At 57.2% G+C, this 23,449-nt stretch overlaps 1 protein-coding gene across 5 annotated transcripts in view; it reads left to right on the top strand.

The window, feature by feature from the left end:
- Nucleotides 1-23,449, top strand: part of LOC148654357 (serine/threonine-protein phosphatase 6 regulatory subunit 1-like) — a 37,875-nt gene that overhangs the window by 9,174 nt on the left and 5,252 nt on the right. For 4 of the 5 annotated variants that reach the window (XM_088646453.1, XM_088646450.1, XM_088646452.1 and 1 more), the window contains 15 exons: nucleotides 2,589-2,654; nucleotides 2,782-2,894; nucleotides 4,134-4,247; nucleotides 5,539-5,713; nucleotides 6,012-6,164; nucleotides 7,571-7,756; nucleotides 10,287-10,351; nucleotides 11,263-11,378; nucleotides 11,463-11,548; nucleotides 18,027-18,116; nucleotides 19,137-19,234; nucleotides 20,154-20,177; nucleotides 20,744-20,801; nucleotides 22,622-22,767; nucleotides 22,863-22,996. In XM_088646453.1, the coding sequence (XP_088502579.1) occupies nucleotides 2,589-2,654; nucleotides 2,782-2,894; nucleotides 4,134-4,247; nucleotides 5,539-5,713; nucleotides 6,012-6,164; nucleotides 7,571-7,756; nucleotides 10,287-10,351; nucleotides 11,263-11,378; nucleotides 11,463-11,548; nucleotides 18,027-18,116; nucleotides 19,137-19,234; nucleotides 20,154-20,177; nucleotides 20,744-20,801; nucleotides 22,622-22,767; nucleotides 22,863-22,996 (1,624 nt within the window). The remainder of the gene's footprint in view (nucleotides 1-2,588; nucleotides 2,655-2,781; nucleotides 2,895-4,133; nucleotides 4,248-5,538; nucleotides 5,714-6,011; nucleotides 6,165-7,570; nucleotides 7,757-10,286; nucleotides 10,352-11,262; nucleotides 11,379-11,462; nucleotides 11,549-18,026; nucleotides 18,117-19,136; nucleotides 19,235-20,153; nucleotides 20,178-20,743; nucleotides 20,802-22,621; nucleotides 22,768-22,862; nucleotides 22,997-23,449) is intronic. The other variant, XM_088646454.1, reaches the window with a different exon arrangement.

Genomic DNA, 23,449 nt, shown 5'->3' with positions numbered 1-23,449 from the left:
CAGTGGGCTGTGCCCTCCGGGAGGGGAGACGCCGCGAGTCCGCGGTACAGTGGGCTGTGCCTCTGGGAGGGGAGACGCCGCGAGTCCGCGGTAGAGTGGGCTGTGCCGTCCGGGAGGGGAGACGCCGCGAGTCTGCGGTACAGTGGGCTGTGCCTCCGGGAGGGGAGACGCCGCGAGTCCGCGGTACAGTGGGCTGTGCCGTCCGGGAGGGGAGACGCCGCGAGTCTGCGGTACAGTGGGCTGTGCCTCTGGGAGGGGAGACGCCGCGAGTCCGCGGTAGAGTGGGCTGTGCCGTCCGGGAGGGGAGACGCCGCGAGTCTGCGGTACAGTGGGCTGTGCCTCCGGGAGGGGAGACGCCGCGAGTCCGCGGTACAGTGGGCTGTGCCGTCCGAGAGGGGAGACGCCGCGAGTCCGCGGTACAGTGGGCTGTGCCGTCCGAGAGGGGAGACGCCGCGAGCCCGCGGTACAGTGGGCTGTGCCCTCCGGGAGGGGAGACGCCGCGGGTCCGCGGTACAGTGGGGTGTGGGAGTACAGGGAGGGGAGACGCCGCGAGTCCGCGGTACAGTGGGCTGTGCCCTCCGGGAGGTGAGACGCCGCGAGTCCGCGGTACAGTGGGCTGTGCCCTCCGGGAGGGGAGACGCCGCGAACCTGCGGTAGAGTGAGCTGTGCCTCCGGGAGGGGAGACGCCGCGAGCCTGTGGTACAGTGGGCTGTGGGAGTACAGGGAGGGGAGGCGCCGCGAGTCCGCGGTACAGTGGGCTGTGCTGTCCGGGAGGGGAGACGCCACGAGCCTGTGGTACAGTGGGCTGTGCCCTCCGGGAGGGGAGACGCCGCGGGTCCGCGGTACAGTGGGCTGTGCCCTCCGGGAGGGGAGACGCCGCGAGTCCGCGGTACAGTGGGCTGTGGGAGTACAGGGAGGGGAGGCGCCGCGAGTCCGCGGTACAGTGGGCTGTGGGAGTACAGGGAGGGGAGACGCCGCGAGTCCGCGGTACAGTGGGCTGTGCCGTCCGGGAGGGGAGACGCCGCGAGTCCGCGGTACAGTGGGCTGTGCCCTCCGGGAGGGGAGACGCCGCGAGTCCGCGGTACAGTGGGCTGTGCCCTCCGGGAGGGGAGACGCCGCGAGTCCGCGGTACAGTGGGCTGTGCCTCTGGGAGGGGAGACGCCGCGAGTCCGCGGTAGAGTGGGCTGTGCCGTCCGGGAGGGGAGACGCCGCGAGTCTGCGGTACAGTGGGCTGTGCCTCCGGGAGGGGAGACGCCGCGAGTCCGCGGTACAGTGGGCTGTGCCGTCCGAGAGGGGAGACGCCGCGAGTCCGCGGTACAGTGGGCTGTGCCGTCCGGGAGGGGAGACGCCGCGGGTCCGCGGTACAGTGGGGTGTGGGAGTACAGGGAGGGGAGACGCCGCGAGTCCGCGGTACAGTGGGCTGTGCCCTCCGGGAGGGGAGACGCCGCGAACCTGCGGTAGAGTGAGCTGTGCCTCCGGGAGGGGAGACGCCGCGAGTCCGCGGTACAGTGGGCTGTGGGAGTACAGGGAGGGGAGGCGCCGCGAGTCCGCGGTACAGTGGGCTGTGCTGTCCGGGAGGGGAGACGCCACGAGCCTGTGGTACAGTGGGCTGTGCCCTCCGGGAGGGGAGACGCCGCGGGTCCGCGGTACAGTGGGCTGTGCCCTCCGGGAGGGGAGACGCCGCGAGTCCGCGGTAGAGTGGGCTGTGCCCTCCGGGAGGGGAGACGCCGCGAGTCCGCGGTACAGTGGGCTGTGGGAGTACAGGGAGGGGAGACGCCGCGAGTCCGCGGTACAGTGGGCTGTGCCCTGCGGGAGGGGAGACGCCGCGAGTCCGCGGTACAGTGGGCTGTGCCCTGCGGGAGGGGAGACGCCGCGAGTCCGCGGTACAGTGGACTGTGCCTCCGGGAGGGGAGACGCCGCGAGTCCGCGGTACAGTGGGCTGTGCCTCCGGGAGGGGAGACGCCGCGAGTCCGCGGTACAGTGGGCTGTGGGAGTACAGGGAGGGGAGGCGCAGCGAGTCCGCGGTACAGTGGGCTGTGGGAGTACAGGGAGGGGAGACGCTGTGAGTCCGCGGTACAGTGGGCTGTGGGAGTATAGGGAGGGGAGACGCAGCGAGTCCGCGGTACAGTGGGCTGTGGGAGTACAGGGAGGGGAGACGCCGCGAGTCCGCGGTACAGTGGGCTGTGGGAGTACAGGGAGGGGAGACGCTGTGAGTCCGCGGTACAGTGGGCTGTGGGAGTATAGGGAGGGGAGACGCCGCGAGTCCGCGGTACAGTGAGCTGTGCCCTGCGGGAGGGGAGGCGCCGCGAGTCCGCGGTACAGTGGGCTGTGGGAGTACAGGGAGGGGAGACGCCGCGAGTCCGCGGTACAGTGGGCTGTGGGAGTACAGGGAGGGGAGACGCCGTGAGTCCGCGGTACAGTGGGCTGTGGGAGTACAGGGAGGGGAGACGCCGCGAGTCCGTGGTACAGTGGGCTGTGCCGTCGGGAGGGGAGACGCTGTGAGTCCGCGGTACAGTGGCCTATCTGTAGATATCACATTGTGTGCTTCAGATGAACTCTGTGAATTTTCTCGGTGTTCTCCTCCCCAGTGGCTGATTGAAGAGAGGATTGTCCACAGGCTCATCGACATGATCCACCCGTCGAAGGAGGAGGAGGTGCGTGGAGATCGATCGGAGGCCGGCGCGCTGCTCCCCGTCTCGCTGTCTCTAATGTCTTCTGTGTTTCCTCAAAAACGTTTCTTGTCCCTGACCTCGTTTCCTCTCCGTGGACTTGGTCTCCTAGCAACACTGCAATGGCTCCTCGTCCCTGTACGACATCATCCGACTGAACCGAGACCAGCTGATTCACATCCAGCTGAGTCCTGAGCACAGCCTGCTGCTGAGAGAGCTGGAGAGGTAGAGAGACGAGTTAATACAGCACATCAACACTGCACTGAGAGAGAGGGGGGTTCATACACACACACTGACTGGACACTCCAGTACATTAACACTGCACTGAGAGAGAGAGGGGTTCATACACACACACTGACTGGACACTCCAGCACATCAACACTGCACTGAGAGAGAGGGGTTAATACAGACACACTGACTGGACACTCCAGTACATTAACACTGCACTGAGAGAGAGAGGGGTTCATACAGACACACTGACTGGACACTCCAGTACATTAACACTGCACTGAGAGAGAGAGGGGTTCATACACACACACTGACTGGACACTCCAGTACATTAACACTGCACTGAGAGAGAGAGGGGTTCATACACACACACTGACTGGACACTCCAGTACATTAACACTGCACTGAGAGAGAGAGGGGTTCATACACACACACTGACTGGACACTCCAGTACATTAACACTGCACTGAGAGAGAGAGAGGGGTTCATACAGACACACTGACTGGACACTCCAGTACATTAACACTGCACTGAGAGAGAGAGGGGTTCATACAGACACACTGACTGGACACTCCAGTACATTAACACTGCACTGAGAGAGAGAGGGGTTAATACAGACACACTGACTGGACACTCAAGTACATTAACACTGCACTGAGAGAGAGAGGGGTTCATACAGACACACTGACTGGACACTCCAGTACATTAACACTGCACTGAGAGAGAGAGGGGTTCATACAGACACACTGACTGGACACTCCAGTACATTAACACTGCACTGAGAGAGAGAGGGGTTCATACAGACACACTGACTGGACACTCCAGTACATTAACACTGCACTGAGAGAGAGGGGTTAATACAGACACACTGACTGGACACTCCAGTACATTAACACTGCACTGAGAGAGAGAGGGGTTCATACAGACACACTGACTGGACACTCCAGTACATTAACACTGCACTGAGAGAGAGAGGGGTTCATACAGACACACTGACTGGACACTCCAGTACATTAACACTGCACTGAGAGAGAGAGGGGTTCATACAGACACACTGACTGGACACTCCAGTACATTAACACTGCACTGAGAGAGAGAGAGGGGTTCATACAGACACACTGACTGGACACTCCAGTACATTAACACAGCCATTATAATGTAATGTACACCTAGTGACATAATTTTATGAAATTGTCATCTCTTTGTTCATTTAAACTTACACTCATTCTCTGTTAGACAGGAGACGGTGGAGCACCTGCTGTCCAACATGTTTGACAGTGCGCCTAACGAGTCTGTGCTCGTTAATGGCATCCAGGTGGTCCTGACTCTTCTGGAGCCCCCCCGACCCCGGTGAGAGAGGGTCTCCTTCCCGATGCCTCCCTGCGTTTCAGCCCGCGGACGCCTCTGTGTCTGGCTCTCCTGCTGTCTCTCTGACTCTCAGTCTCTGTCTCTTGCTGGGTCTCTGACTCTCTTAATCATAGTAATCCCTCACACTTGTACAGCCCCTGTCTGGACCCTCCACTCCGAGCTCTTCCCAGGTCAGGGGGAATCCCACTACCCCCACCAGTGTGCAGCCCCACCTGGATGATGCTCCAGTCCTCTCCCACACACCAGCTCTCAGTGGGGAGGAGAGCAGAGGGATGGAGCCAGCTCAGAGAGGGGGGTTATTAGGAGGCCATGAGGGGTAAAGACCAGGGGGGGAATTTGGCCAGGACACTGGGGTAACACCCCTACTCTTGTCGAGAGACACCCTGGGATTGTTAATGACCACAGAGAGTCAGGACCTCGGTTTGACGTCTCATCTGAAGGACGAATCTTACTCTCGCTGTCTGTGTTTCTTACTCTGTCTCCACCTGTCTTTGACTCTCTCTGTCCATCTCTGACTACTGTGTCTCTGACTCTCTGACTGTGACTGTCTCTCTGTGTCTCTGACTCTCTGTATCTGTGTCTCTGACTGTGACTGTCTCTCCGACTGTGTCTCTGACTGTGACTGTCTCTCCGGCTCTGTCTCTGACTGTGACTGTCTCTCCGACTGTGTCTCTGACTGTGACTGTCTCTCCGACTGTGTCTCTGACTGTGACTGTCTCTCCGACTCTGTCTCTGACTGTGACTGTCTCTCTGTATCTGTGTCTCTGACTGTGACTCTGTCTCTGACTGTGACTGTCTCTCTGTGTCTCTGACTGTGACTGTCTCTCTGACTCTGTCTCTGACTGTGACTGTCTCTCTGTATCTGTGTCTCTGACTGTGACTCTGTCTCTGACTGTGACTCTGTCTCTCTGTGTCTCTGTCTCTCTCTGACTGTGACTCTGTCTCTGACTCTCTCTGACTGTATCTGTTTCTCTGACTCTCTCTGACTGTGACTGTGTCTCTGGCTCTGTCTCTCTGACTGTGACTGTATCTGTGTCTCTGGCTCTGTCTCTGACTGTATCTTTGTCTCTGACTCTCTCTGACTGTATCTGTGTCTCTGGCTCTGTCTCTCTGACTGTATCTGTGTCTCTGGCTCTGTCTCTGACTGTGACTGTCTCTCTGGCTCTGTCTCTGACTGTGACTGTCTCTCTGGCTCTGTCTCTCTGACTGTGTCCCTGTCGTTCCCAGTGCTGTTGATTCCTCTGTTCCAGTTCTGTGTTTCCCTCCCTCTCAGGCCGGAGCTGGGCGGAGCTGTGGGGGTGGGCGGGTTCTTCAGCCTCGACGGACAGCTGGAGGTCTGTCCCTCGGGGCCCGACCCCGCCTCCCAGCTGCAGAGCATGCTGGGAACCCTGCGGGCCGTCGCGAAGCGGCTCGGCGACTTCGAGAGGCTGCTGCTGCAGCCCCTCCAGGTACGGTACGCCGGGGGGGGGGACACTTCGGGGTCCATCGCCCCCCGAGTTCGGTCGCCCTGTTTCTTGCTGCCCCCCGGGGTGGGGGGGGTCGGCCAGTCGGGCTCTTGGACACGACGGACAGAGGGAGGGGTCAGCGCTGGGCCACAGATCCGGGTCCGAACCCGTGGAGCCTAGCGCCCAGCCTGTATGCGGACACACACGGGCCGCACATCCTGAGCCCAGCTCTCCGCGCTGTGTCGCGACCCCGATTCGAACCCGCAGCCTCAGGTCTGTGTTCCCGCCTTCTCTGTCTCAGAGGCCTCCGATCCAGATGACGTGCGCGCTGTTGGACCCGCCCCTGGGGAACCTGCGCCTCCTGGTGGTGAAGCTGGTAAACTGCATCCTACAGGCTGGTCACTGGGAGACACTGCAGACACTGCTGAGGCACAGGCTGATCGAGACGGTGCTGGTAACTGTCTCTCCCCACTGTCTGTATTAACCCCTCTCTCTCTCAGTGCAGTGTTAATGTACTGGAGTGTCCAGTCAGTGTGTGTGTATTAACCCCTCTCTCTCTCAGTGCAGTGTTAATGTACTGGAGTGTCCAGTCAGTGTGTCTGTATGAACCCCTCTCTCTCTCAGTGCAGTGTTAATGTACTGGAGTGTCCAGTCAGTGTGTCTGTATTAACCCCTCTCTCTCAGTGCAGTGTTAATGTACTGGAGTGTCCAGTCAGTGTGTGTGTATTAACCCCTCTCTCTCTCAGTGCAGTGTTAATGTACTGGAGTGTCCAGTCAGTGTGTCTGTATGAACCCCTCTCTCTCAGTGCAGTGTTAATGTACTGGAGTGTCCAGTCAGTGTGTCTGTATGAACCCCTCTCTCTCTCAGTGCAGTGTTAATGTACTGGAGTGTCCAGTCAGTGTGTCTGTATGAACCCCTCTCTCTCTCAGTGCAGTGTTAATGTACTGGAGTGTCCAGTCAGTGTGTCTGTATTAACCCCTCTCTCTCAGTGCAGTGTTAATGTACTGGAGTGTCCAGTCAGTGTGTCTGTATGAACCCCTCTCTCTCTCAGTGCAGTGTTAATGTACTGGAGTGTCCAGTCAGTGTGTCTGTATGAACCCCTCTCTCTCTCAGTGCAGTGTTAATGTACTGGAGTGTCCAGTCAGTGTGTCTGTATTAACCCCTCTCTCTCAGTGCAGTGTTAATGTACTGGAGTGTCCAGTCAGTGTGTCTGTATTAACCCCTCTCTCTCTCTCAGTGCAGTGTTAATGTACTGGAGTGTCCAGTCAGTGTGTCTGTATGAACCCCTCTCTCTCTCAGTGCAGTGTTAATGTACTGGAGTGTCCAGTCAGTGTGTCTGTATTAACCCCTCTCTCTCTCAGTGCAGTGTTAATGTACTGGAGTGTCCAGTCAGTGTGTCTGTATTAACCCCTCTCTCTCTCAGTGCAGTGTTAATGTACTGGAGTGTCCAGTCAGTGTGTCTGTATTAACCCCTCTCTCTCTCAGTGCAGTGTTAATGTACTGGAGTGTCCAGTCAGTGTGTCTGTATTAACCCCTCTCTCTCAGTGCAGTGTTAATGTACTGGAGTGTCCAGTCAGTGTGTGTGTATGAACCCCTCTCTCTCAGTGCAGTGTTAATGTACTGGAGTGTCCAGTAAGTGTGTCTGTATGAACCCCTCTCTCTCAGTGCAGTGTTAATGTACTGGAGTGTCCAGTCAGTGTGTCTGTATGAACCCCTCTCTCTCTCAGTGCAGTGTTAATGTACTGGAGTGTCCAGTCAGTGTGTCTGTATGAACCCCTCTCTCTCTCAGTGCAGTGTTAATGTACTGGAGTGTCCAGTCAGTGTGTCTGCATGAACCCCTCTCTCTCTCTCTTTTTCAGGACCTGTTCTTCCAGTTCTCCTTCAATAATTTCCTCCACACTCAGGTGGAGCAGTGTGTGCGTCTGGCCTTGTCCTGCCCTCCTCCAGCGGGAGAGGGAGAGGAGAAAGGGGAGCCCCCCACAGACCCCCCCACCGCCCCCCAGGAGGGCCTGCCAGCCGCCCACGACAACCCCCTCGTTCGACACGTGAGTGTCCCCCTCTCTGCCTTCGCCCCCCCCCCCCCCCCCCCATCACGCTGCGAGATCGCGGACCGGAGCTCTGGGTCGCCGGGTCGGCGCAGGTCTGTGGGGCAGGGCTGCTCGGTACCGGTCCGATCGGGTTCGGAGGCCCGCAGGGCGAGTTTTCGGTCCTCTGCAGTCGCGCCAGGTTTGTCACCCTGGGCCGGTCCTGGGTTCGGGTGAGGTGTCGGACGGTCACTCTGAGACAGTGCAGCAGCACTGTGGACGTCTTGAGTGGACGGCCCCTCTCGGGGCAGCACTGTGGACGTCTTCGGTGGACGGTCACTCTCGGGGCAGAGCGGATGTCTTGAGTGGACGGTCACTCTGAGACCACCCCCCTGACGCGGTTGGTCAGTGATTTCCCGAGGCCCGGCGGTGACTGACCGGTGCGGGGGCTGTCCGGCCACAGCTCTTGCTCCAGTCCTGCGTCTCTGCGTCTCGTGACTCTGTGACCCTGCGTCTCGTGACTCTGTGACCCTGCGGCCCTGCGTCTCTGCGTCTCGTGACCCTGTGACCCTGCGGCCCTGCGTCTCGTGACCCTGCGGCCCTGCGTCTCGTGACCCTGTGACCCTGCGGCCCTGCGTCTCGTGACCCTGCGTCTCGTGACCCTGCGGCCCTGCGTCTCGTGACCCTGCGTCTCGTGACCCTGCGGCCCTGCGTCTCGTGACCCTGCGGCCCTGCGTCTCGTGACTCTGTGACCCTGCGGCCCTGCGTCTCGTGACTCTGTGGCCCTGCATCTCGTGACCCTGCGTCTCGTGACTCTGTGACCCTGCGGCCCTGCGTCTCGTGACTCTGTGACCCTGCGGCCCTGCGTCTCGTGACTCTGTGGCCCTGCATCTCGTGACCCTGCGTCTCGTGACTCTGTGACCCTGCGGCCCTGCGTCTCGTGACCCTGCGACCCTGCGTCTCGTGACTCTGTGACCCTGCGTCTCTGCGTCTCGTGACCCTGTGACCCTGCGGCCCTGCGTCTCGTGACTCTGTGGCCCTGCATCTCGTGACCCTGCGTCTCGTGACTCTGTGACCCTGCGGCCCTGCGTCTCGTGACCCTGCGACCCTGCGTCTCGTGACTCTGTGACCCTGCGGCCCTGCGTCTCGTGACTCTGTGACCCTGCGGCCCTGCGTCTCGTGACCCTGTGACCCTGCGTCTCGTGACTCTGTGACCCTGCGGCCCTGCGTCTCGTGACCCTGCGGCCCTGCGTCTCGTGACCCTGCGACCCTGCGTCTCGTGACTCTGTGACCCTGCGTCTCGTGACCCTGCGGCCCTGCGTCTCGTGACCCTGCGACCCTGCGTCTCGTGACTCTGTGACCCTGCGGCCCTGCGTCTCGTGACTCTGTGACCCTGCGGCCCTGCGTCTCGTGACCCTGCGGCCCTGCGTCTCGTGACTCTGTGACCCTGCGGCCCTGCGTCTCGTGACTCTGTGGCCCTGCATCTCGTGACCCTGCGTCTCGTGACTCTGTGACCCTGCGGCCCTGCGTCTCGTGACCCTGCGGCCCTGCGTCTCGTGACTCTGTGACCCTGCGTCTCGTGACCCTGCAGCCCTGCGTCTCGTGACTCTGTGACCCTGCGGCCCTGCGTCTCGTGACCCTGTGACCCTGCGTCTCGTGACTCTGTGACCCTGCGGCCCTGCGTCTCGTGACTCTGTGACCCTTCGGCCCTGCGTCTCGTGACCCTGCGGCCCTGCGTCTCGTGACCCTGCGGCCCTGCGTCTCTGCGTCTCGTGACTCTGTGGCCCTGCATCTCGTGACCCTGCGTCTCGTGACTCTGTGACCCTGCGGCCCTGGTTCTCGTGACCCTGCGGCCCTGGTTCTCGTGACTCTGTGACCCTGCGGCCCTGCGTCTCGTGACCCTGCGGCCCTGCGTCTCGTGACCCTGCGTCTCGTGACTCTGTGACCCTGCGGCCCTGCGTCTCGTGACTCTGTGACCCTGCGTCTCGTGACTCTGTGACCCTGCGTCTCTGCGTCTCTGCGTCTCGTGACTCTGTGACCCTGCGGCCCTGCGTCTCGTGGCCCTGCGGCCCTGCGTCTCGTGACTCTGCGTCTCGTGGCCCTGCGGCCCTGTCTCTCGTGGCCCTGCGGCCCTGCGTCTCGTGGCCCTGTCTCTCGTGGCCCTGCATCTCGTGACCCTGCAGCCCTGCGGCTCTGTGGCCCTGCGGCCCTGCGTCTCGTGGCCCTGCGGGTTGTGGCCCTGTCTCTCGTGGCCCTGCGGCCCTGCGTCTCGTGACCCTGTGACCCTGCGGCCCTGCGTCTCGTGGCCCTGCGGCCCTGTCTCTCGTGGCCCTGCGGCCCTGCGTCTCGTGACCCTGTGGCCCTGCGGGTTGTGGCCCTGTCTCTCGTGGCCCTGCGGCCCTGTCTCTCGTGGCCCTGCGGCCCTGCGTCTCGTGACCCTGTGGCCCTGCGGGTTGTGGCCCTGTCTCTCGTGGCCCTGCGGCCCTGTCTCTCGTGGCCCTGCGGCCCTGCGTCTCGCGCCTCATGACGCTGTGTAACGCTGTCGTTGCAGCTGCTGGTCGGGTGTCGGCTGACGCAGCGGATCCTGGGCGCCTGGGAGGACAACGCCAGAGAGCAGTGAGTTCCTCAGGGGGGGCGGGGGAGGAGGACGATGAGTGGGGAGCTGGTTGTGAGCGTGAGGAAGGTGCCGGTGGCTGTGGTGATGACGATGATGGAGAAGGTGCTCTTGGGGGTGATGAGGCTGGGGGGTGAGGATGATGTGGGGTGGGGGTGATAGTGATGAAGATGATGATGAAGGTGGAGGTGTTGGGGGTGAGGATGATGGGGGGTGTTGGGAGTGATAATGATGAAGGTGGAGGTGTTGGGGGTGAGGATGATGGGGGGTGTTGGGAGTGATAGTGATGAAGGTGGAGGTGTTGGGGGTGAGGATGATGGGGGGTGTTGGGAGTGATAGTGATGAAGGTGGAGGTGTTGGGGGTGAGGATGATGGGGGGTGTTGGGAGTGATAGTGATGAAGGTGGAGGTGTTGGGGGTGAGGATGATGGGGGGTGTTGGGAGTGATAGTGATGAAGGTGGAGGTGTTGGGGGTGAGGATGATGGGGGGTGTTGGGAGTGATAATGATGAAGGTGGAGGTGTTGGGGGTGAGGATGATGGGGGGTGTTGGGAGTGATAGTGATGAAGGTGGAGGTGTTGGGGGTGAGGATGATGGGGGGTGTTGGGAGTGATGGTGATGAAGGTGGAGGTGTTGGGGGTGAGGATGATGGGGGGTGTTGGGAGTGATAGTGATGAAGGTGGAGGTGTTGGGGTGAGGAGGGTGATGATGAAGGTGGAGTGTGATGGCGGTGAGGAGGGTGATGGAGGTGGGGGTGATAGTGATGAAGATGATGGAGGTGGGGGTGTTGGGGGTGATAGTGATGAAGATGATGAGGTGGTGATGAAGGTTGGGTGATGGCGGTGAGGAGGAGGAGGGTGATGAAGGAGGGGGGTGATCAGTATTCAGTTCTGCCTTGCTTTGTCCCTTGCTCAGGTCAGAGGGCGGCAGGAGGCGGGGCTACATGGGTCACCTGACCAGGATCGCCAATCACGTGACCCAGAGTAGCGAGAAGGGCCCCAACCAGGGCGTGACCTGTGACATCATCCGAGGTACCGCCCACCCCCGTCCCCGGCACGGCGCCTCCTCGGGGCCGGCTGTCGCTGACCCCCTCGTGTCCCTCCCGCTGTCCCCAGGCCTCCCGGAGCCGGACAGGCAGCGCTGGGAGCAGTTCGTCTCCGGGCCCCTGGCGGAGATCAACAAGAGGAACACGGTGGAGCTGGTGAGGGGCGCGGGGGGGGTCCGGGGGGACGGGAGGGCGTGGTTCCTGGGAACGCCAGGGCGTTGTGGAAAAGCTGCTGAAACGGAGCGTTTGGGAGCGAGAGTGTCCGGACGCCCCCTGGTGCGCACCCATCGTCACCATCATGAGCGTCCTCTCCTTCATCACCATCGCCATCACAATCACCCCCTTCACAGTCAGCCCCTTCACAGTCAGCCCCTCCATCACCCCCGTCACAATCAGCTCCTTCATCACCATCACCCCCATCACAATCAGCCCCTTCATCACCATCACCTCCATCACAATCAGCTCCTTCATCACCCCCATCACAATCAGCCCCTTCATCACCATCGCCATCACAATCACCCCCTTCACAGTCAGCCCCTTCACAGTCAGCCCCTTCACAGTCAGCCCCTCCATCACCCCATCACCTCCTTCGTCATCACCGTTACAATCAGCCCCTTCATCACCCCCTTCACAATCAGCTCCTTCATCACCATCACCCCCTTCACAATCAGCTCCTTCATCACCATCACCCCCATCACAATCAGCTCCTTCATCACCATCACCCCCTTCACAATCAGCTCCTTCATCACCCCCATCACAATCAGCCCCTTCATCACCATCACCTCCATCACAATCAGCTCCTTCATCACCATCACCCCCTTCACAATCAGCCCCTTCATCACCCCCATCACAATCAGCCCCTTCATCACCATCACCCCCATCACAATCAGCTCCTTCATCACCCTCATCACAATCAGCTCCTTCATCACCATCACCCCCTTCACAATCAGCCCCTTCATCACTCCCATCACAATCAGCCCCTTCATCACCATCACCCCCATCACAATCAGCTCCTTCATCACCCCCATCACAATCAGCTCCTTCATCACCATCACCCCCATCACAATCAGCTCCTTCATCACCCCCATCACAATCAGCTCCTTCATCACCCCCATCACAATCAGCTCCTTCATCACCCCCTTCACAACAGCCCCTTCATCACCATCACCTCCATCACAATCAGCTCCTTCATCACCATCACCCCCTTCACAATCAGCTCCTTCATCACCCCCTTCACAACAGCCCCTTCATCACCATCACCTCCATCACAATCAGCTCCTTCATCACCATCACCCCCTTCACAATCAGCCCCTTCATCACCCCCATCACAATCAGCCCCTTCATCACCATCACCCCCATCACAATCAGCTCCTTCATCACCCCCATCACAATCAGCCCCTTCATCACCATCACCCCCATCACAATCAGCTCCTTCATCACCCCCTTCACAACAGCCCCTTCATCACCATCACCTCCATCACAATCAGCTCCTTCATCACCCCCATCACAATCAGCCCCTTCATCACCATCACCCCCATCACAATCAGCTCCTTCATCACCCCCTTCACAACAGCCCCTTCATCACCATCACCTCCATCACAATCAGCTCCTTCATTACCATCACCCCCATCACAACAGCCCCTTCATCACCCCCTTCACAATCAGCCCCTTCATCACCATCACCCCCATCACAATCAGCTCCTTCATCACCATCACCCCCATCACAATCAGCTCCTTCATCACCCCCATCACAATCAGCTCCTTCATCACCCCCATCACAATCAGCCCCTTCATCACCATCACCCCCATCACAATCAGCTCCTTCATCACCCCCTTCACAACAGCCCCTTCATCACCATCACCTCCATCACAATCAGCTCCTTCATCACCATCACCCCCTTCACAATCAGCCCCTTCATCACCCCCATCACAATCAGCCCCTTCATCACCATCACCCCCATCACAATCAGCTCCTTCATCACCCCCATCACAATCAGCCCCTTCATCACCATCACCCCCTTCACAATCAGCCCCTTCATCACTCCCTTCACAATCAGCCCCTTCATCACCCCCTTCACAACTGCTCCTTCATCACCATCACCCCCATCACAATCAGCCCCTTCATCACCATCACCCCCATCACAATCAGCTCCTTCATCACCCCCATCACAATCAGCCCCTTCATCACCATCACCCCCATCACAATCAGCTCCTTCATCACCCCCTTCACAACAGCCCCTTCATCACCATCACCTCCATCACAATCAGCTCCTTCATCACCATCACCCCCTTCACAATCAGCCCCTTCATCACCCCCATCACAATCAGCCCCTTCATCACCATCACCCCCATCACAATCAGCTCCTTCATCACCATCACCCCCTTCACAATCAGCTCCTTCATCACCCCCATCACAATCAGCCCCTTCATCACCATCACCTCCATCACAATCAGCTCCTTCATCACCATCACCCCCTTCACAATCAGCCCCTTCATCACCCCCATCACAATCAGCCCCTTCATCACCATCACCCCCATCACAATCAGCTCCTTCATCACCCTCATCACAATCAGCTCCTTCATCACCATCACCCCCTTCACAATCAGCCCCTTCATCACTCCCATCACAATCAGCCCCTTCATCACCATCACCCCCATCACAATCAGCTCCTTCATCACCCCCATCACAATCAGCTCCTTCATCACCCCCATCACAATCAGCCCCTTCATCACCATCACCCCCATCACAATCAGCTCCTTCATCACCCCCATCACAATCAGCTCCTTCATCACCCCCATCACAATCAGCTCCTTCATCACCCCCTTCACAACAGCCCCTTCATCACCATCACCTCCATCACAATCAGCTCCTTCATCACCATCACCCCCTTCACAATCAGCTCCTTCATCACCCCCTTCACAACAGCCCCTTCATCACCATCACCTCCATCACAATCAGCTCCTTCATCACCATCACCCCCTTCACAATCAGCCCCTTCATCACCCCCATCACAATCAGCCCCTTCATCACCATCACCCCCATCACAATCAGCTCCTTCATCACCCCCATCACAATCAGCCCCTTCATCACCCCCTTCACAACAGCCCCTTCATCACCATCACCTCCATCACAATCAGCTCCTTCATCACCCCCATCACAATCAGCCCCTTCATCACCATCACCCCCATCACAATCAGCTCCTTCATCACCCCCTTCACAACAGCCCCTTCATCACCATCACCTCCATCACAATCAGCTCCTTCATTACCATCACCCCCATCACAACAGCCCCTTCATCACCCCCTTCACAATCAGCCCCTTCATCACCATCACCCCCATCACAATCAGCTCCTTCATCACCATCACCCCCATCACAATCAGCTCCTTCATCACCCCCATCACAATCAGCCCCTTCATCACCATCACCCCCATCACAATCAGCTCCTTCATCACCCCCTTCACAACAGCCCCTTCATCACCATCACCTCCATCACAATCAGCTCCTTCATCACCATCACCCCCTTCACAATCAGCCCCTTCATCACCCCCATCACAATCAGCCCCTTCATCACCATCACCCCCATCACAATCAGCTCCTTCATCACCCCCATCACAATCAGCCCCTTCATCACCATCACCCCCTTCACAATCAGCCCCTTCATCACTCCCTTCACAATCAGCCCCTTCATCACCCCCTTCACAACAGCCCCTTCATCACCCCCTTCACAACTGCTCCTTCATCACCATCACCCCCATCACAATCAGCCCCTTCATCACCATCACCCCCATCACAATCAGCTCCTTCATCACCCCCATCACAATCAGCCCCTTCATCACCATCACCCCCATCACAATCAGCTCCTTCATCACCCCCTTCACAACAGCCCCTTCATCACCATCACCTCCATCACAATCAGCTCCTTCATCACCATCACCCCCATCACAACAGCCCCTTCATCACCCCCTTCATCACCCCCTTCACAACAGCCCCTTCATCACCCCCTTCACAACAGCTCCTTCATCACCATCACCCCCATCACAATCAGCTCCTTCATCACCATCACCCCCTTCATCACCATCACCCCCATCACAATCAGCCCCTTCATCACCCCCTTCACAATCAGCCCCTTCATCACCCCCTTCACAATCAGCCCCTTCATCACCATCACCTCCATCACAATCAGCTCCTTCATCACCCTCATCACAATCAGCTCCTTCATCACCATCACCCCCATCACAATCAGCTCCTTCATCACCATCACCCCCTTCACAATCAGCCCCTTCATCACCCCCTTCACAATCAGCCCCTTCATCACCATCACCTCCATCACAATCAGCTCCTTCATCACCCCCATCACAATCAGCCCCTTCATCACCCCCTTCACAACAGCCCCTTCATCACCATCACCTCCATCACAATCAGCTCCTTCATCACCATCACCCCCTTCACAATCAGCTCCTTCATCACCATCACCCCCTTCACAACAGCCCCTTCATCACCCCCTTCACAACAGCCCCTTCATCACCATCACCCCCTTCACAATCAGCCCCTTCATCACCCCCTTCACAACAGCTCCTTCATCACCATCACCCCATCACAATCAGCTCCTTCATTACCATCACCCCCATCACAATCAGCTCCTTCATCACCATCACCCCCATCACAACAGCCCCTTCATCACCCCCTTCACAATCAGCCCCTTCATCACCATCACCTCCATCACAATCAGCTCCTTCATCACCCCCATCACAATCAGCCCCTTCATCACCATCACCCCCATCACAATCAGCTCCTTCATCACCATCACCCCCATCACAATCAGCTCCTTCATCACCCCCATCACAATCAGCTCCTTCATCACCATCACCTCCATCACAATCAGCTCCTTCATCACCCCCATCACAATCAGCCCCTTCATTACCCCCATCACAATCAGCCCCTTCATCACCATCACCTCCATCACAATCAGCTCCTTCATCACTCCCATCACAATCAGCCCCTTCATCACCATCACCCCCATCACAATCAGCCCCTTCATCACCATCACCCCCATCACAATCAGCTCCTTCATCACCATCACCTCCATCACAATCAGCTCCTTCATCACCATCACCCCCTTCACAATCAGCTCCTTCATCACCCCCATCACAATCAGCCCCTTCATTACCATCACCCCCTTCACAATCAGCCCCTTCATCACCCCCATCACAATCAGCCCCTTCATCACCATCACCCCCATCACAATCAGCTCCTTCATTACCATCACCCCCTTCACAATCAGCCCCTTCATCACCCCCATCACAATCAGCCCCTTCATCACCATCACCCCCTTCACAATCAGCCCCTTCATCACTCCCATCACAATCAGCCCCTTCATCACCATCACCCCCATCACAATCAGCTCCTTCATCACCCCCATCACAATCAGCTCCTTCATCACCCCCATCACAATCAGCCCCTTCATCACCATCACCCCCATCACAATCAGCTCCTTCATCACCCCCATCACAATCAGCTCCTTCATCACCCCCTTCACAACAGCCCCTTCATCACCCCCTTCACAATCAGCCCCTTCATCACCCCCTTCACAATCAGCCCCTTCATCACCCCCATCACAATCAGCCCCTTCATCACCATCACCCCCATCACAATCAGCTCCTTCATCACCATCACCTCCATCACAATCAGCTCCTTCATCACCATCACCCCCTTCACAATCAGCTCCTTCATCACCCCCATCACAATCAGCCCCTTCATCACCCCCATCACAATCAGCCCCTTCATCACCATCACCTCCATCACAATCAGCCCCTTCATCACCATCACCCCCATCACAATCAGCCCCTTCATTACCATCACCCCCATCACAATCAGCCCCTTCACAATCAGCCCCTTCATCACCCCCATCACAATCAGCCCCTTCATCACCATCACCCCCATCACAATCAGCCCCTTCATCACCATCACCTCCATCACAATCAGCCCCTTCATCACCATCACCCCCATCACAATCAGCCCCTTCATTACCATCACCCCCATCACAATCAGCCCCTTCATTACCATCACCCCCTTCACAATCAGCTCCTTCATTACCATCACCCCCTTCACAATCAGCCCCTTCATCACCCCCATCACAATCAGCCCCTTCATCACCATCACCCCCATCACAATCAGCTCCTTCATCACCCCCATCACAATCAGCTCCTTCATCACCCCCTTCACAACAGCCCCTTCATCACCCCCTTCACAACAGCCCCTTCATCACCCCCTTCACAATCGGCCCCTTCATCACCCCCTTCACAATCGGCCCCTTCATCACCCCCTTCACAATCAGCCCCTTCATCACCCCCAGCGCCACCTTCATCACCATCACAATCAGCCCTTCATCAGCCCCTTCATCATCACCATCACCATCAGCCCCAGGCGTCATCTCTCTTATTTTGGTTTCTTAACTTTGGCTACTTTTCATGTGGACATTTGTCATCGTCTTTTCTTCTGTAATCATGGTACATTTCTATTGATATCGTCCCATCTTCATGTAAAGCCATGAAATATTCAACCCTCCATTTCTCACCTCCCATCTCCTCCCCCTCCTCTGTCGCCTTGTCTCCTCTCCCATGTCTCCCCCTCAGGACAGTGTCCAGCTGCTTCACTCCTCCAGTGACGACGAAGACTCGGAGCTGAAGGAGTTTGGGTTCCCTCAGGAGACTGTGTTACAGCAGGTGATAACTTCCTCTCTCTCAGTGCAGTGTTAATGTACTGGAGTGTCCAGTCAGTGTGTCTGTATTAACCCCTCTCTCTCTCAGTGCAGTGTTAATGTACTGGAGTGTCCAGTCAGTGTGTCTGTATTAACCCCTCTCTCTCTCAGTGCAGTGTTAATGTACTGGAGTGTCCAGTCAGTGTGTCTGTATGAACCACTCTCTCTCAGTGCAGTGTTAATGTACTGGAGTGTCCAGTCAGTGTGTCTGTATTAACCCCTCTCTCTCTCAGTGCAGTGTTAATGTACTGGAGTGTCCAGTCAGTGTGTCTGTATGAACCCCTCTCTCTCAGTGCAGTGTTAATGTACTGGAGTGTCCAGTCAGTCAGTGTGTCTGTATGAACCCCTCTCTCTCTCAGTGCAGTGTTAATGTACTGGAGTGTCCAGTCAGTGTGTCTGTATTAACCCCCCTCTCTCTCTCAGTGCAGTGTTAATGTACTGGAGTGTCCAGTCAGTGTGTCTGTATGAACCCCTCTCTCTCTCAGTGCAGTGTTAATGTACTGGAGTGTCCAGTCAGTGTGTCTGTATTAACCCCTCTCTCTCTCTCAGTGCAGTGTTAATGTACTGGAGTGTCCAGTCAGTGTGTGTGTATTAACCCCTCTCTCTCTCAGTGCAGTGTTACTGTACTGGAGTGTCCAGTCAGTGTGTCTGTATGAACCCCTCTCTCTCTCAGTGCAGTGTTAATGTACTGGAGTGTCCAGTCAGTGTGTGTGTATTAACCCCTCTCTCTCTCAGTGCAGTGTTAATGTACTGGAGTGTCCAGTCAGTGTGTGTGTATTAACCCCTCTCTCTCTCAGTGCAGTGTTAATCTACTGGAGTGTCCAGTCAGTGTGTCTGTATTAACCCCTCTCTCTCAGTGCAGTGTTGATGTACTGGAGTGTCCAGTCAGTGTGTCTGTATTAACCCCTCTCTCTCAGTGCAGTGTTGATGTACTGGAGTGTCCAGTCAGTGTGTGTGTATTAACCCCTCTCTCTGTGTTTCGCAGGCGTTTGTAGAGTACCAGATTCAGCAAATGACACCTAACTTTGTTGATCACTTTGGATTCAATGATGAAGAATTCGGGGAAGAGGAGGAGAATGTCAAGTAACTGAATTCCTTTCTTGCTTTTTCTGTCTTTCTCTTTCCCTCTGTCTGTTGGACTCATTGCCTCTCTCTGTCTCTCTCTCTGTCTCTGTGGGACTGCCCATCTCTGTCTCTGTCTCTCTGATGGCCAGGTCTGTGTCTGTCCACGCGGCCTCTCTGCTGCAGGCGGTCTGTCTCTGTCTCTGTCTCTCTGATGGCCAGGTCTGTGTCTGTGTCTGTCCACGCAGTCTCTCTGCTGCAGGCGGTCTGTCTCTGTCTCTGTCTCTGTCTCTGTCTCTCTGATGGCCAGGTCTGTGTCTGTGTCTGTCCACGCGGCCTCTCTGCTGCAGGCGGTCTGTCTCTGTCTCTGTCTCTCTGATGGCCAGGTCTGTGTCTGTGTCTGTCCACGCAGTCTCTCTGCTGCAGGTGGTCTGTCTCTGTCTCTGTCTCTCTGATGGCCAGGTCTGTGTCTGTGTCTGTCCACGCAGTCTCTCTGCTGCAGGCGGTCTGTCTCTGTCTCTGTCTCTGTCTCTCTGATGGCCAGGTCTGTGTCTGTGTCTGTCCACGCAGTCTCTCTGCTGCAGGTGGTCTGTCTCTGTCTCTGTCTCTCTGATGGCCAGGTCTGTGTCTGTGTCTGTCCACGCAGTCTCTCTGCTGCAGGCGGTCTGTCTCTGTCTCTGTCTCTGTCTCTCTGATGGCCAGGTCTGTGTCTGTGTCTGTCCACGCAGTCTCTCTGCTGCAGGTGGTCTGTCTCTGTCTCTGTCTCTCTGATGGCCAGGTCTGTGTCTGTGTCTGTCCACGCAGCCTCTCTGCTGCAGGCGGTCTGTCTTGCCCTTTTCTAGTCTGTTTTTCTCTGATGTCCAGCTAATTAACCCCCCTCTCTCTGTCTCCCTCTGTCTGTCTGACCCTCCCTCTCTGCGTCTGTGTGTCTCCTGTCCAGTGTCAAACTCCGTCTCTTGCTAAGGTAACTCTCCAGACTCCACTAGGTGGCGCTGTGTTGCCCATCTGCCGCAGGGAAACGCGTTGTCTGACTGTCTCACGTTTATTTTGACCGCTTCCTGGTTTGGGGTTCAGATCATCTTTTGGTTTTCGGGGGGGGGGGGGTGTCCTATTCAGACTTGCCTCCTGCCGGGTATGGGGTGGGGCGGGGGGGTCAGCCAGACGGACTCTCGGACCCGATGGACAGAGGGAGGGGTCAGGAGGGGTCAGCGCTGATGGGAGGAGAGGTGCGCCCCTTCTCTGACATCACGCCCCCCGGGCCTGCAGGCAAGTGAGAGGCCACAGGGGGGCGCCATCGCGCCGGGACAGAGCTTGGGCCACAGCCCGGGTTCGAGCCCGTGGAGCCTAGTGCCCAGCCTGTACGTAGGGCGGGCGCCTGTCCCAGCAGTCTGCGGGCAAGGGAGAGGCCACAGGGGGGCGCTGTCTGTCCGCCTCTGCCTGCTGAGTCTCCCCTCCCCTCGTTCCTCATGTGACTCTCCGGTCTGGAGTCTCTCCTCCTTCCTCACTCTCGCCTTCGCTCTCCTCTTCCAGCGCGCCGTTCGACAAGGCTTCCAGCATCGCCTTTCTCCTGGACACCGACAGCGAATCTGTAAGTAACCCCCCCTCTCTCTCAGTGCAGTGTTCATGTCCTGGAGTGTCCAGTCAGTGTGTCTGTATGAACCCCTCTCTCTCAGTGCAGTGTTAATGTACTGGAGTGTCCAGTCAGTGTGTCTGTATGAACCCCTCTCTCTCTCAGTGCAGTGTTCATGTCCTGGAGTGTCCAGTCAGTGTGTCTGTATGAACCCCTCTCTCTCAGTGCAGTGTTAATGTACTGGAGTGTCCAGTCAGTGTGTCTGTATGAACCCCTCTCTCTCTCAGTGCAGTGTTCATGTACTGGAGTGTCCAGTCAGTGTGTCTGTATGAACCCCTCTCTCTCTCAGTGCAGTGTTAATGTACTGGAGTGTCCAGTCAGTGTGTCTGTATGAACCCCTCTCTCTCTCTCAGTGCAGTGTTAATGTACTGGAGTGTCCAGTCAGTGTGTCTGTATTAACCCCTCTCTCTCTCAGTGCAGTGTTAATGTACTGGAGTGTCCAGTCAGTGTGTCTGTATGAACCCCTCTCTCTCTCAGTGCAGTGTTCATGTACTGGAGTGTCCAGTCAGTGTGTCTGTATGAACCCCTCTCTCTCAGTGCAGTGTTAATGTACTGGAGTGTCCAGTCAGTGTGTCTGTATGAACCCCTCTCTCTCAGTGCAGTGTTCATGTACTGGAGTGTCCAGTCAGTGTGTCTGTATTAACCCCTCTCTCTCTCAGTGCAGTGTTAATGTACTGGAGTGTCCAGTCAGTGTGTCTGTATGAACCCCTCTCTCTCTCAGTGCAGTGTTCATGTACTGGAGTGTCCAGTCAGTGTGTGTGTATTAACCCCTCTCTCTCTCAGTGCAGTGTTCATGTACTGGAGTGACCAGTCAGTGTGTATGAACCCCTCTCTCTCTCAGTGCAGTGTTAATGTACTGGAGTGTCCAGTCAGTGTGTCTGTATTAACCCCTCTCTCTCTCAGTGCAGTGTTAATGTACTGGAGTGTCCAGTCAGTGTGTCTGTATGAACCCCTCTCTCTCTCAGTGCAGTGTTCATGTACTGGAGTGTCCAGTCAGTGTGTCTGTATTAACCCCTCTCTCTCTCAGTACAGTGTTAATGTACTGGAGTGTCCAGTCAGTGTGTCTGTATTAACCCCTCTCTCTCTTAGTACAGTGTTAATGTACTGGAGTGTCCAGTCAGTGTGTCTGTATTAACCCCTCTCTCTCAGTGCAGTGTTAATGTACTGGAGTGTCCAGTCAGTGTGTCTGTATTAACCCCTCTCTCTCTCTCAGTGCAGTGTTAATGTACTGGAGTGTCCAGTCAGTGTGTCTGTATTAACCCCTCTCTCTCTCAGTGCAGTGTTAATGTACTGGAGTGTCCAGTCAGTGTGTCTGTATGAACCCCTCTCTCTCTCAGTGCAGTGTTAATGTACTGGAGTGTCCAGTCAGTGTGTCTGTATGAACCCCTCTCTCTCTCAGTGCAGTGTTAATGTACTGGAGTGTCCAGTCAGTGTGTCTGTATTAACCCCTCTCTCTCTCTCAGTGCAGTGTTAATGTACTGGAGTGTGCAGTCAGTGTGTCTGTATGAACCCCTCTCTCTCTCAGTGCAGTGTTAATGTACTGGAGTGTCCAGTCAGTGTGTCTGTATGAACCCCTCTCTCTCTCTCAGTGCAGTGTTAATGTACTGGAGTGTCCAGTCAGTGTGTCTGTATGAACCCCTCTCTCTCTCAGTGCAGTGTTAATGTACTGGAGTGTCCAGTCAGTGTGTCTGTATGAACCCCTCTCTCTCTCAGTGCAGTGTTCATGTACTGGAGTGTCCAGTCAGTGTGTCTGTATGAACCCCTCTCTCTCTCTCCAGTCTCAGTCCACCCTGTTTGAGTTGTGCTGTAAGGAGAAGATCCAGCAGTTCGATGATGACGGAGAGGACGATGAAGATGGCGAGGAGGACTCCTGGGCCGATGCAGAACCGCGCGTCTCCTCGGGGACGGTGCCCAACAGCTGCAGGTGGGGGGGGCGCCGGAGTGCAGCTCGCCGTGGGGGGGGTGGAGGGGAGGGGCGGAGCTCACTGTCCTGCCGGCCGGTGTCCGTCTCTCCTCCAGGACCTCGGACAGCACGGACAGCCGGGGCAGCGCCGACTCCGAGGAGGAGGAGGAGGAGGAGGAGCGCGGCGGGGGCGAGGAGGAGCCCCGCGCGGCGGGCCGGGGCGGGCAGCAGAGTCGGGACTCCGGAGAGGGTGAGTCTGGGACGGGACTGGACCCACTGGCAGAATCGGCACCCCCGTTAGGTTATTTTGGGGTCTGGAAGGAAGCAGTGTTGCGGGGTGCATTTCAGAGCACCACACAATCATAGTAGTCCCTCACACTTCTACAGCCCCTGTCTGGACCCTCCACTCAGAGCTCTTCCCAGGTCAGGGGGAATCCCACTACCCCCACCAGTGTGCAGCCCCACCTGGATGATGCTCCAGTCCTCTCACACACACCAGCTCTCAGTGGGGAGGAGAGCAGAGGGATGGAGCCAGTTCAGAGAGGGGGGTTATTAGGAGGCCATGAGGGGTAAAGGCCAGGGGGGAAATTTGGCCAGGACACTGGGGTAACACCCCTACTCTTGTCGAGAGACACCCCGGGATTGTTAATGACCACAGAGAGTCAGGACCTCGGTTTGACGTCTCATCTGAAGGACGGCGCCT

Source organism: Lepisosteus platostomus, chromosome 9, assembly GCF_059453375.1.
Source record: "Lepisosteus platostomus isolate fLepPlt1 chromosome 9, fLepPlt1.hap1, whole genome shotgun sequence".
In the NCBI taxonomy this organism is placed as follows: Eukaryota; Metazoa; Chordata; class Actinopteri; order Semionotiformes; family Lepisosteidae; genus Lepisosteus; species Lepisosteus platostomus.
Note: the sequence above shows the minus strand (reverse complement) of the source record. Positions and strands in the feature narration are given on the sequence as shown.